This window comes from Mus musculus, chromosome 2, assembly GCF_000001635.26.
Source record: "Mus musculus strain C57BL/6J chromosome 2, GRCm38.p6 C57BL/6J".
Taxonomy (NCBI): domain Eukaryota; kingdom Metazoa; phylum Chordata; class Mammalia; order Rodentia; family Muridae; genus Mus; species Mus musculus.
In genome coordinates this window covers 57213070-57225379 of record NC_000068.7, presented here as the reverse complement: position 1 = coordinate 57225379, position 12310 = coordinate 57213070, and the positions used below count along the sequence as shown (strand labels likewise).

The 12310-nt window shown below is 50.6% G+C and overlaps 1 protein-coding gene, 1 long non-coding RNA gene and 1 pseudogene across 2 annotated transcripts; 2 read left to right on the top strand and 1 right to left on the bottom strand.

Annotated features, from left to right (window-relative positions):
• Positions 1-555: 555 nt before the first annotated feature.
• Gm39813 lies at positions 556-2063 on the bottom strand. The gene is made up of 2 exons (XR_866202.1): positions 1359-2063; positions 556-1164 (listed from the first exon to the last, which is right to left on the bottom strand). It is a non-coding gene; the product is annotated as a predicted gene, 39813 (long non-coding RNA).
• A 2954-nt stretch (positions 2064-5017) lies between these two features.
• Gm52512 (predicted gene, 52512) lies at positions 5018-9202 on the top strand. Its single transcript, XM_030252285.1, has 3 exons — positions 5018-5844; positions 6598-7718; positions 8023-9202. Exons 1-3 carry the CDS (start codon positions 5097-5099, stop codon positions 8107-8109), a joined length of 1956 nt encoding a protein of 651 aa, XP_030108145.1. The 5' UTR covers positions 5018-5096; the 3' UTR covers positions 8110-9202.
• Atp5k-ps4 (ATP synthase, H+ transporting, mitochondrial F1F0 complex, subunit E, pseudogene 4) lies at positions 11133-11334 on the top strand (annotated as a pseudogene).

Genomic DNA, 12310 nt, shown 5'->3' with positions numbered 1-12310 from the left:
ACGGCTCTCCATGTGCCTTCTGAGGCAGTGTAACCCTGACAACCCTCTGATTTCAGGCCACTGATACTTATTTTGGACATCTGGCCTTCAGAACTGTGTAATAAATTCCTATTGTTTAAACCTCTAACTTTGTGGCTATTGATTATAGCTCCCACAGGAAACTAGTGCCACCTTCGCTGTTTATTTGCCTTTGGCACCAATCCTTCTATAGCCAAAGCTTTCCGAGCATCCTAGAAACATGCATGTAGGGTGTTTTCCATTCAGGGTGCAGAGCAACTTACAACCGTGTAAAGGGTCTGAATGTTCTACTCCGTGAAATATCCAAGCAACACTAAAGTTTTGTAAGATTTGCGATGCCTCATCCACTCTATTTTAGGTTGTTGATCCCTCTAACATGTGAAAAAAACTAGACAAGGTTTTGAACATTATCGTGTAATTTAAATGTTTCTAGTTAGTTCTATAATGCTTTGCTCAAGGAATTTTCTAGTAATTCCTAAAATTTAGACAGAAGGAAAAAATGTCTACGTGTAAGATACATACATACCTAGACACATATACTTACAGAGATTTATTAGAGTGGATGGATGGACAGTCCAACAAAGGCCACTCTGGATATTCAGAGACACCAGGAACAGCTGAGTCTAAGACTAAAGCCTTAGAACAAGGAAACCAACAATGAACCCTCAATCTGAGGCACAGGGTCCTGATGCTCCTTAGAGAGTCACATTAGAATCACCTGGGAGTCCATGTTGAAGGACTGACAAAGCTGGAGTCCGCTGTACACTGACAGTAACACCAGCCGTAAGTGCCCAGGTTCATGAAGAACAGAGAGGTTCCCCGCTCCAATTGGTTCCTTTTTTCCTGTTTAGTCTGAGCAGGCTACCAGCCCACATTCAGAGTCTTTCCACCTTGGCTATTCTCCTCTGTGTCCGCAGTCTCAGGAAACAGTCTCAGAAGCCCAAGCAGAAGTGGGTTTTACTCTTCACCCCAGGCATCCAAATCCAGTTGACAATCAAGGCTAACCATCACATGGACCCAAATCCTCCTTCAAACAGGGCTTAAGTTCCCAGCTGCTAAACACATCTCCAGGTAATGAATAACCTTGGGTAGACAACTCCTCTAGAACTGTCCCATTCTTTTTCTAGGCTGGTCATTATCTTGTGACTGGATGAGACAGGAAAGTTGAGACCTGGTTAGATCTTTGGAAGATAACTTCTACAGTTGGCCCTCTCTACTGCCCTCGGGGCTTGCTTGAGGCTCTGTTGGGATTCTATCTCTAGTTCTGCTTCCTTCCTTTGCCCATCCTCTGTCCTCTTCCTTAAACACTCTTTAGAGTCATGCCTTGATTCAAAACTCACCTCTAAAACACCCAGTCTGCTTCAGGGTTCTCCATAAATGTAAAGTCAGCTAACAAAAGCCTTGAGTTCTGCAAAATTTTAAATGAATTATTCCTCCTTGTTCTGTTCTGATTTCCCCAATGGAAGGATACATTTCTGTCCAGTTCAAATAAGAACCCAGCCCCTAGAGCCATGCTGTCTGCTCCACATTGATAAGGAGACAAAGCTTCCTCACACCAGTATGGTTTCCGAACTTGAGTGTCTGAAATACTCCTCATACACTACTTCCTTTCAAGCATTTCTAACTCCTATCATTCAATGGGTCGTTGCTGAGCATACATATGTACCAGGCAGACAGGGTTATAGGCTCTCATCCCACTCCCAACTACATGTGATACACCTTCAGGTCAAGGGTCAAATGTCTCTAGCAGTCAAGGTAATAGGTTAAGCAAGTGTAAAGAAAATGAGGAGGTGTGGAGACTGAGGAGAGCTGGAGAAAGCCTCCCATATCCAACTGGGGCACCACATTAGCCTGCAGTTAAACTTGGTGTGATCAGCCAAGGCAAACAGGTATTACATGCCACCCTAAGAGATGTGAAGTCCTGTAAATCACCTCTGAATCATTTTTTGCTTTAAGCTAGTGGTGGTGTTGAAAGACCCCACCATCAGGCTTAGCAAGCTAGCTGCAGTAACGCCATTTTGCAAGGCATGAAAAAGTACCAGAGCTGAGTTCTCAAAAGTTACAAGAAAGTTCAGTTAAAGATTAACAGTTAAAGATTAAGGCTGAATAATACTGGGACAGGGGCCAAATATCGGTGGTCAAACACCTGGGCCCCGGCTCAGGGCCAAGAACAGATGGCTCTCAGACGTCAGTGTTAGCAGAACTAGCTTCACTGATTTAAAAAAATAGAGGTGCACAGTGCTCTGGCCACTCCTTAAACCTGTGTGTCTGCCAATGTTCTGACCAGGTGTGTGCCCATTGTTGAACCTTCATTAGACCCTTTCCTCGTACCCCTCCCATACCCATTTCTTGAAAATAGACATTGTTTAGAACTAAAAAGTCCCACCTCAGTTTCCCCAAATGACCGAGAAATACCCCAAGCCTTATTCGAACTAACCAACCAGCTCGCTTCTCGCTTCTGTAACCGCGCTTTTTGCTCCCCAGCCCCAGCCCTATAAAAAGGGTAAAAACTCCACACTCGGCGCGCCAGTCCTCCGATAGACTGCGTCGCCCGGGTACCCGTGTTCTCAATAAAGCCTCTTGCTGTTTGCATCCGAATCGTGGTCTCGCTGGTCCTTGAGAGGGTCTCCTCAGATTGATTGACTACCCACGTCGGGGGTCTTTCATTTGGAGGTTCCACCGAGATTTGGAGACCCCTGCCCAGGGACCACCGACCCCCCGCCGGGAGGTAAGCTGGCCAGCGGTCGTTTCGTGTCTGTCTCTGTCTTCGTGCGTGTTTGTGCCGGCATCCAATGTTTGCGCCTGCGTCTGTACTAGTTAGCTAACTAGATCTGTATCTGGCGGTTCCGCGGAAGAACTGACGAGTTCGTATTCCCGGCCGCAGCCCCTGGGAGACGTCCCAGCGGCCTCGGGGGCCCGTTTTGTGGCCCATTCTGTATCAGTTAACCTACCCGAGTCGGACTTTTTGGAGCTCCGCCACTGTACGTGGCTTTGTTGGGGGACGAGAGACAGAGACACTTCCCGCCCCCGTCTGAATTTTTGCTTTCGGTTTTACGCCGAAGCCGCGCCGCGCGTCTGATTTGTTTGTTGTTCTTTTGTTCTTCGTTAGTTTTCTTCTGTCTTTAAGTGTTTTCGAGATCATGGGACAGACCGTAACTACCCCTCTGAGTTTAACCTTGCAGCACTGGGGAGATGTCCAGCGCATTGCATCCAACCAGTCTGTGGATGTCAGGAAGAGGCGCTGGATTACCTTCTGTTCCGCTGAATGGCCAACTTTCAATGTGGGATGGCCTCAGGATGGTACTTTCAATTTAAGTATTATCTCTCAGGTTAAGTCTAGAGTGTTTTGTCCTGGTCCCCACGGACACCCGGATCAGGTCCCATATATCGTCACCTGGGAGGCACTTGCCTATGACCCCCCTCCGTGGGTCAAACCGTTTGTGTCTCCTAAACTTCCTCCCTTGCCGACAGCTCCCGTCCTCCCGCCCGGTCCTTCTGCGCAACCTCCGTCCCGATCTGCCCTTTACCCTGCCCTTACCCCCTCTATAAAGTCCAAACCTCCTAAGCCCCAGGTTCTCCCTGATAGCGGCGGACCCCTCATTGACCTTCTCACAGAGGACCCCCCGCCGTACAGAGCACAACCCTCCTCCTCTGCCAGGGAGAACGACGAAGAAGAGGCGGCCACCACCTCCGAGGTTTCCCCCCCTTCTCCCATGGTGTCTCGACTGCGGGGAAGGAGAGACCCTCCCGCAGTGGACTCCACCACCTCCCAGGCATTTCCACTCCGCATGGGGGGAGATGGCCAGCTTCAGTATTGGCCGTTTTCCTCTTCGGATTTATACAATTGGAAAAATAATAACCCTTCCTTTTCTGAAGATCCAGGTAAATTGACGGCCTTGATTGAGTCCGTCCTCATCACCCACCAGCCCACCTGGGACGACTGTCAGCAGTTGTTGGGGACCCTGCTGACCGGAGAAGAAAAGCAGCGGGTGCTCCTAGAGGCTAGAAAGGCAGTCCGGGGCAATGATGGACGCCCCACTCAGTTGCCTAATGAAGTCAATGCTGCTTTTCCCCTTGAACGCCCCGGTTGGGATTACACCACTACAGAAGGTAGGAACCACCTAGTCCTCTATCGCCAGTTGCTCTTAGCGGGTCTCCAGAACGCGGGCAGAAGTCCCACCAATTTGGCCAAGGTAAAAGGGATAACCCAGGGACCTAATGAGTCTCCCTCAGCCTTTTTAGAGAGACTCAAAGAGGCCTATCGCAGGTACACTCCTTATGACCCTGAGGACCCAGGGCAAGAAACCAATGTGTCTATGTCATTCATCTGGCAGTCTGCCCCGGATATCGGGCGAAAGTTAGAGCGGTTAGAAGATTTAAAGAGCAAGACCTTAGGAGACTTAGTGAGGGAAGCTGAAAAGATCTTTAATAAGCGAGAAACCCCGGAAGAAAGAGAGGAACGTATCAAGAGAGAAACAGAGGAAAAAGAAGAACGCCGTAGGGCAGAGGATGAGCAGAGAGAGAAAGAAAGGGACCGCAGGAGACATAGAGAGATGAGCAAGCTCTTGGCCACTGTAGTTATTGGTCAGAGACAGGATAGACAGGGGGGAGAGCGGAGGAGGCCCCAACTTGATAAGGACCAATGCGCCTACTGCAAAGAAAAGGGACACTGGGCTAAGGACTGCCCAAAGAAGCCACGAGGGCCCCGAGGACTGAGGCCCCAGACCTCCCTCCTAACCTTAGGTGACTAGGGAGGTCAGGGTCAGGAGCCCCCCCCTGAACCCAGGATAACCCTCAAAGTCGGGGGGCAACCCGTCACCTTCCTGGTAGATACTGGGGCCCAACACTCCGTGCTGACCCAAAATCCTGGACCCCTAAGTGACAAGGCTGCCTGGGTCCAAGGGGCTACTGGAGGAAAGCGGTATCGCTGGACCACGGATCGCAAAGTACATCTAGCTACCGGTAAGGTCACCCACTCTTTCCTCCATGTACCAGACTGCCCCTATCCTCTGCTAGGAAGAGACTTGCTGACTAAACTAAAAGCCCAAATCCACTTCGAGGGATCAGGAGCTCAGGTTATGGGACCAATGGGACTGCCCCTGCAAGTGCTGACCCTAAACATAGAAGATGAGTATCGGCTACATGAGACCTCAAAAGAGCCGGATGTTTCTCTAGGGTCCACCTGGCTTTCTGATTTTCCCCAGGTCTGGGCGGAAACCGGGGGCATGGGACTGGCAGTTCGCCAAGCTCCTCTGATCATACCTCTGAAGGCAACCTCTACCCCCGTGTCCATAAAACAATACCCCATGTCACAAGAAGCCAGACTGGGGATCAAGCCCCACATACAGAGACTGTTGGACCAGGGAATACTGGTACCCTGCCAGTCCCCCTGGAACACGCCCCTGCTACCCGTTAAGAAACCAGGGACTAATGATTATAGGCCTGTCCAGGATCTGAGAGAAGTCAACAAGCGGGTGGAAGACATCCACCCCACCGTGCCCAACCCTTACAACCTCTTGAGCGGGCTCCCACCGTCCCACCAGTGGTACACTGTGCTTGATTTAAAGGATGCCTTTTTCTGCCTGAGACTCCACCCCACCAGTCAGCCTCTCTTCGCCTTTGAGTGGAGAGATCCAGAGATGGGAATCTCAGGACAATTGACCTGGACCAGACTCCCACAGGGTTTCAAAAACAGTCCCACCCTGTTTGATGAGGCACTGCACAGAGACCTAGCAGACTTCCGGATCCAGCACCCAGACTTGATCCTGCTACAGTACGTGGATGACTTACTGCTGGCCGCCACTTCTGAGCTCGACTGCCAACAAGGTACTCGGGCCCTGTTACAAACCCTAGGGAACCTCGGGTATCGGGCCTCGGCCAAGAAAGCCCAAATTTGCCAGAAACAGGTCAAGTATCTGGGGTATCTTCTAAAAGAGGGTCAGAGATGGCTGACTGAGGCCAGAAAAGAGACTGTGATGGGGCAGCCTACTCCGAAGACCCCTCGACAACTAAGGGAGTTCCTAGGGACGGCAGGCTTCTGTCGCCTCTGGATCCCTGGGTTTGCAGAAATGGCAGCCCCCTTGTACCCTCTCACCAAAACGGGGACTCTGTTTAATTGGGGCCCAGACCAGCAAAAGGCCTATCAAGAAATCAAACAGGCTCTTCTAACTGCCCCAGCCCTGGGATTGCCAGATTTGACTAAGCCTTTTGAACTCTTTGTTGACGAGAAGCAGGGCTACGCCAAAGGCGTCCTAACGCAAAAACTGGGACCTTGGCGTCGGCCGGTGGCCTACCTGTCCAAAAAGCTAGACCCAGTGGCAGCTGGGTGGCCCCCTTGCCTACGGATGGTAGCAGCCATTGCCGTTCTGACAAAAGATGCAGGCAAGCTAACCATGGGACAGCCGCTAGTCATCCTGGCCCCCCATGCAGTAGAGGCACTAGTCAAGCAACCCCCTGACCGCTGGCTATCCAACGCCCGCATGACCCACTATCAGGCGATGCTCCTAGATACGGACCGGGTCCAGTTCGGACCGGTGGTAGCCCTAAACCCGGCTACGTTGCTCCCCCTACCGGGGAAAGAGCCTCACCATGACTGCCTCGAGATCTTGGCCGAGACACACGGAACCAGACCAGACCTCACGGACCAGCCCCTCCCAGACGCCGACCACACCTGGTATACAGATGGAAGCAGCTTCCTGCAAGAGGGACAACGTAGGGCTGGAGCAGCGGTGACCACCGAGACCGAGGTAATCTGGGCCAAGGCGTTGCCAGCCGGGACATCCGCCCAGCGAGCTGAACTAATAGCACTCACCCAGGCCCTAAAGATGGCAGAAGGTAAGAAGCTAAATGTTTATACTGATAGCCGCTATGCCTTTGCTACCGCCCATGTCCATGGAAAAATATATAGGAGACGTGGGTTGCTCACCTCAGAAGGCAAGGAGATCAAGAACAAGGGCGAAATCTTGGCCTTACTGAAAGCTCTCTTTCTGCCCAAAAGACTCAGTATAATTCACTGCCCAGGACATCAGAAAGGCAATAGTGCTGAAGCTAAAGGCAACCGAATGGCGGACCAGGCAGCCCGGGAAGCAGCCATGGGGACTGACACAAAGGCCTCCTCACTTCTCATAGAGACCTCAACCCCGTACACTCCAGACTTCTTCCATTATACTGAGACAGATATAAAGAACCTACAAGAGTTGGGAGCCACATATGATAGAGAGAAAAAATATTGGGTCCTGCAAGGTAAACCTGTGATGCCTGACCAGTTCACCTTTGAATTATTAGACTTCCTTCACCAGCTCACCCACCTTAGCTATCAGAAGATGAGGGCACTTCTAGACAGGAAAGAAAGCCCCTATTACATGCTAAATAAAGATAAGATCCTCCACGAGGTGGCGGAATCATGCCAAGCCTGTGTCCAAGTAAATGCCAGTAAGACTAAGATCAGGGCCGGAACACGAGTAAGAGGACATCGACCAGGCACCCATTGGGAAATTGACTTTACTGAAGTGAAGCCCGGACTGTATGGGTACAAGTATCTCCTGGTATTCGTGGACACGTTCTCTGGCTGGGTTGAAGCCTTCCCAACCAAACATGAGACTGCCAAAATAGTGACCAAGAAACTTCTGGAAGAAATATTTCCAAGGTTTGGAATGCCCCAAGTGTTGGGGACTGATAATGGGCCTGCCTTCGTCTCCCAGGTAAGTCAGTCGGTGGCCAAGCTACTGGGGATTGATTGGAAACTACATTGTGCTTACAGACCCCAGAGTTCAGGTCAGGTAGAAAGAATGAATAGGACAATCAAGGAGACTTTGACCAAATTAACGCTTGCAACTGGCACTAGAGACTGGGTACTCCTACTTCCCTTAGCCCTCTACCGAGCCCGCAACACTCCGGGCCCCCATGGACTCACTCCGTATGAAATCCTGTATGGGGCGCCCCCGCCCCTTGTTAATTTCCATGATCCTGAAATGTCAAAGTTTACTAATAGCCCCTCTCTCCAAGCTCACTTACAGGCCCTCCAAGCAGTACAACGAGAGGTCTGGAAGCCACTGGCCGCTGCCTATCAGGACCAGCTGGACCAGCCAGTGATACCACACCCCTTCCGTGTCGGCGACACCGTGTGGGTACGCCGGCACCAGACTAAGAACTTGGAACCTCGCTGGAAAGGACCCTACACCGTCCTGCTGACCACCCCCACCGCTCTCAAAGTAGACGGCATCGCTGCGTGGATCCACGCCGCTCACGTAAAAGCGGCGACAACCCCTCCGGCCGGAACAGCATCAGGACCGACATGGAAGGTCCAGCGTTCTCAAAACCCCTTAAAGATAAGATTAACCCGTGGGGCCCCCTAATAATCCTGGGGATCTTAATAAGGGCAGGAGTATCAGTACAACATGACAGCCCTCATCAGGTCTTCAATGTTACTTGGAGAGTTACCAACTTAATGACAGGACAAACAGCTAATGCTACCTCCCTCCTGGGGACAATGACCGATGCCTTTCCTAAACTGTACTTTGACTTGTGCGATTTAATAGGGGACGACTGGGATGAGACTGGACTCGGGTGTCGCACTCCCGGGGAAAGAAAAAGGGCAAGAACATTTGACTTCTATGTTTGCCCCGGGCATACTGTACCAACAGGGTGTGGAGGGCCGAGAGAGGGCTACTGTGGCAAATGGGGCTGTGAGACCACTGGACAGGCATACTGGAAGCCATCATCATCATGGGACCTAATTTCCCTTAAGCGAGGAAACACCCCTCGGAATCAGGGCCCCTGTTATGATTCCTCAGCGGTCTCCAGTGACATCAAGGGCGCCACACCGGGGGGTCGATGCAATCCCCTAGTCCTGGAATTCACTGACGCGGGCAAAAAGGCCAGCTGGGATGGCCCCAAAGTATGGGGACTAAGACTGTACCGATCCACAGGGACCGACCCGGTGACCTGGTTCTCTTTGACCCGCCAGGTCCTCAATATAGGGCCCCGCGTCCCCATTGGGCCTAATCCCGTGATCACTGACCAGTTACCCCCCTCCCGACCCGTGCAGATCATGCTCCCCAGGCCTCCTCAGCCTCCTCCTCCAGGCGCAGCCTCTATAGTCCCTGAGACTGCCCCACCTTCTCAACAACCTGGGACGGGAGACAGGCTGCTAAACCTGGTAGATGGAGCCTACCAAGCTCTCAACCTCACCAGTCCCGACAAAACCCAAGAGTGCTGGTTGTGTCTGGTAGCGGGACCCCCCTACTACGAAGGGGTTGCCGTCCTAGGTACTTATTCCAACCATACCTCTGCCCCAGCTAACTGCTCCGTGGCCTCCCAACACAAGCTGACCCTGTCCGAAGTGACCGGACAGGGACTCTGCGTAGGAGCAGTTCCCAAAACCCATCAGGCCCTGTGTAATACCACCCAGAAGACGAGCGACGGGTCCTACTATCTGGCTGCTCCCGCCGGGACCATTTGGGCTTGCAACACCGGGCTCACTCCCTGCCTATCTACCACTGTACTCGACCTCACCACCGATTACTGTGTCCTGGTTGAGCTCTGGCCAAAGGTGACCTACCACTCCCCTGGTTATGTTTATGGCCAGTTTGAGAAAAAAACCAAATATAAAAGAGAGCCGGTGTCATTAACTCTGGCCCTGCTGTTGGGAGGACTTACTATGGGCGGCATAGCTGCAGGAGTAGGAACCGGGACTACAGCCCTAGTGGCCACCAAACAATTCGAGCAGCTCCAGGCAGCCATACATACAGACCTTGGGGCTTTAAAAAAGTCAGTCAGTGCCCTAAAAAAGTCTCTGACCTCGTTGTCTGAGGTGGTCCTACAGAACCGGAGGGGATTAGATCTACTGTTCCTAAAAGAAGGAGGATTATGTGCTGCCCTAAAAGAAGAATGCTGTTTCTACGCGGACCACACTGGCGTAGTAAGAGATAGCATGGCAAAGCTAAGAGAAAGGTTGAACCAGAGACAAAAATTGTTCGAATCAGGACAAGGGTGGTTTGAGGGACTGTTTAACAGGTCCCCATGGTTCACGACCTTAATATCCACCATTATGGGCCCCTTGATAATACTTTTATTAATCCTACTCTTCGGACCCTGTATTCTCAACCGCTTGGTCCAGTTTGTAAAAGACAGAATTTCGGTAGTGCAGGCCCTGGTTTTGACCCAACAGTATCACCAACTCAAATCAATAGATCCAGAAGAAGTGGAATCACGTGAATAAAAGATTTTATTCAGTTTCCAGAAAGAGGGGGGAATGAAAGACCCCACCATCAGGCTTAGCAAGCTAGCTGCAGTAACGCCATTTTGCAAGGCATGAAAAAGTACCAGAGCTGAGTTCTCAAAAGTTACAAGAAAGTTCAGTTAAAGATTAACAGTTAAAGATTAAGGCTGAATAATACTGGGACAGGGGCCAAATATCGGTGGTCAAACACCTGGGCCCCGGCTCAGGGCCAAGAACAGATGGCTCTCAGACGTCAGTGTTAGCAGAACTAGCTTCACTGATTTAAAAAAATAGAGGTGCACAGTGCTCTGGCCACTCCTTAAACCTGTGTGTCTGCCAATGTTCTGACCAGGTGTGTGCCCATTGTTGAACCTTCATTAGACCCTTTCCTCGTACCCCTCCCATACCCATTTCTTGAAAATAGACATTGTTTAGAACTAAAAAGTCCCACCTCAGTTTCCCCAAATGACCGAGAAATACCCCAAGCCTTATTCGAACTAACCAACCAGCTCGCTTCTCGCTTCTGTAACCGCGCTTTTTGCTCCCCAGCCCCAGCCCTATAAAAAGGGTAAAAACTCCACACTCGGCGCGCCAGTCCTCCGATAGACTGCGTCGCCCGGGTACCCGTGTTCTCAATAAAGCCTCTTGCTGTTTGCATCCGAATCGTGGTCTCGCTGGTCCTTGAGAGGGTCTCCTCAGATTGATTGACTACCCACGTCGGGGGTCTTTCAGTGTAAGGCTGCCTGTCACCTTAGCACTGGTAGGCAGAGGCAGGAGCATGAGGAATTCAAGGCCACCCTTGGCTACACAGGAAGTGAAGCCAGGCTGTGCTATATGATATTCTGTTCCATGAAAACAAACATGTGGGCGCTTCCGGATCACGGACAAGATGGCACCCAGGTTCAGGTCTCTTCGCTCATCAAGTTTGGCTGGTACTCTGCTCTCTGGGCCTGGCATACGGTGGCACCCAGCACTACAGTTACTTAAAACACCGGGCAAAGGAGAGGAGAGTAGCAGGAGAAGACAAGAAGAGACTAAACGAGTGGAAACGGATTGAGAGAGAACTGGCAGAAGCTCAAGATGACAGCAATCTCAAGGCATCAGCGAGCTAGCTTCTCTCTAGTCCTTGAGGCTGAATAAAGCTTCATTGTGTATGTGGAGAGAGAGAGAGAGAGAGAGAGAGAGAGAGAGAGAGAGAACAAGAGTTAGTGATCGAGCTGGAATTCAGACACACCTTGGATTACAGTATAGTACAGTCTAGCTGGAATACAGGCACACTCTTAGTTCACACCTTTAATCCCAAACAATATAGGTGAGGTTGGTTTATAGAAGGAAGCAGCCACGTTTGAAAGTGACATCTAATTGAGAGGCAGACAAAGTGAGGAGGAATCAGAGAAAGATTTGACAGAAAGGGTCAGAGATAGGATAATCCCAACTCTAACTAGAACAGCAGAACAAAGATGCAACTAACTCAGGGCAGAATGGGGTAGGAGTCATTTCCACTGCAGTCAGTTCAGTTGAATGCAGCCGAGTTTAGTTGAGTTCATAACGTGGGTTCAGTTCAGTTTGTGCAGTGAAGGTCAGCAGAAGCTGTTGAAGCCAGATAATGGGAAGAAGCCAGAAGATTAGAACAAATTGCCAGAGTTAGATTGGGGCGAAGCAGAGCAATTCACTGAGAAGCTGAGGAAATCAATCCGTTTGGAGAGGAGTTTAAACCAGAATAGCTGGATTGAACCAGCCAGCCAGAGTTCAGAAAGAACCATAAAGAGTGAGTTTATTCAGTAAGTTTCTGAGAAGACAATTATATCTGGTGAAGAAGTTACTTTTACAAAGCACAGCTTGGAAAAGACATTTAGGAGATATATTAGGAGACTGCTTGGTTTTGGAAGTCGTTTTACCCCCCAGAGGTCTGTAAGAACTTAGTGGTCATCAGGGTTGTAGGATGGGAAGATGAGGGATCTTAGAGAATGGAGGCCTTGTGTGAGTACCTTAAATCCGTGGGGGGACATACCCTATGGTCTTAGTGTTTCTCTAGGAACCCTGGCTTGCTGTGGAGACAGATTTTATGAAAGG

Coding starts and splice junctions, on each gene's coding strand:
- Gm52512 (XM_030252285.1), top strand. CDS start 5,097: ATGGGACCAATGGGACTGCCCCTGCAAGTGCTGACCCTAAACATAGAA. Junction 5,845..6,597: donor TGAGCTCGACTGCCAACAAG/GTACTCGGGCCC, acceptor TACCGGGGAAAG/AGCCTCACCATGACTGCCTC. Junction 7,719..8,022: donor GGCCTGCCTTCGTCTCCCAG/GTAAGTCAGTCG, acceptor CCTCTCTCCAAG/CTCACTTACAGGCCCTCCAA.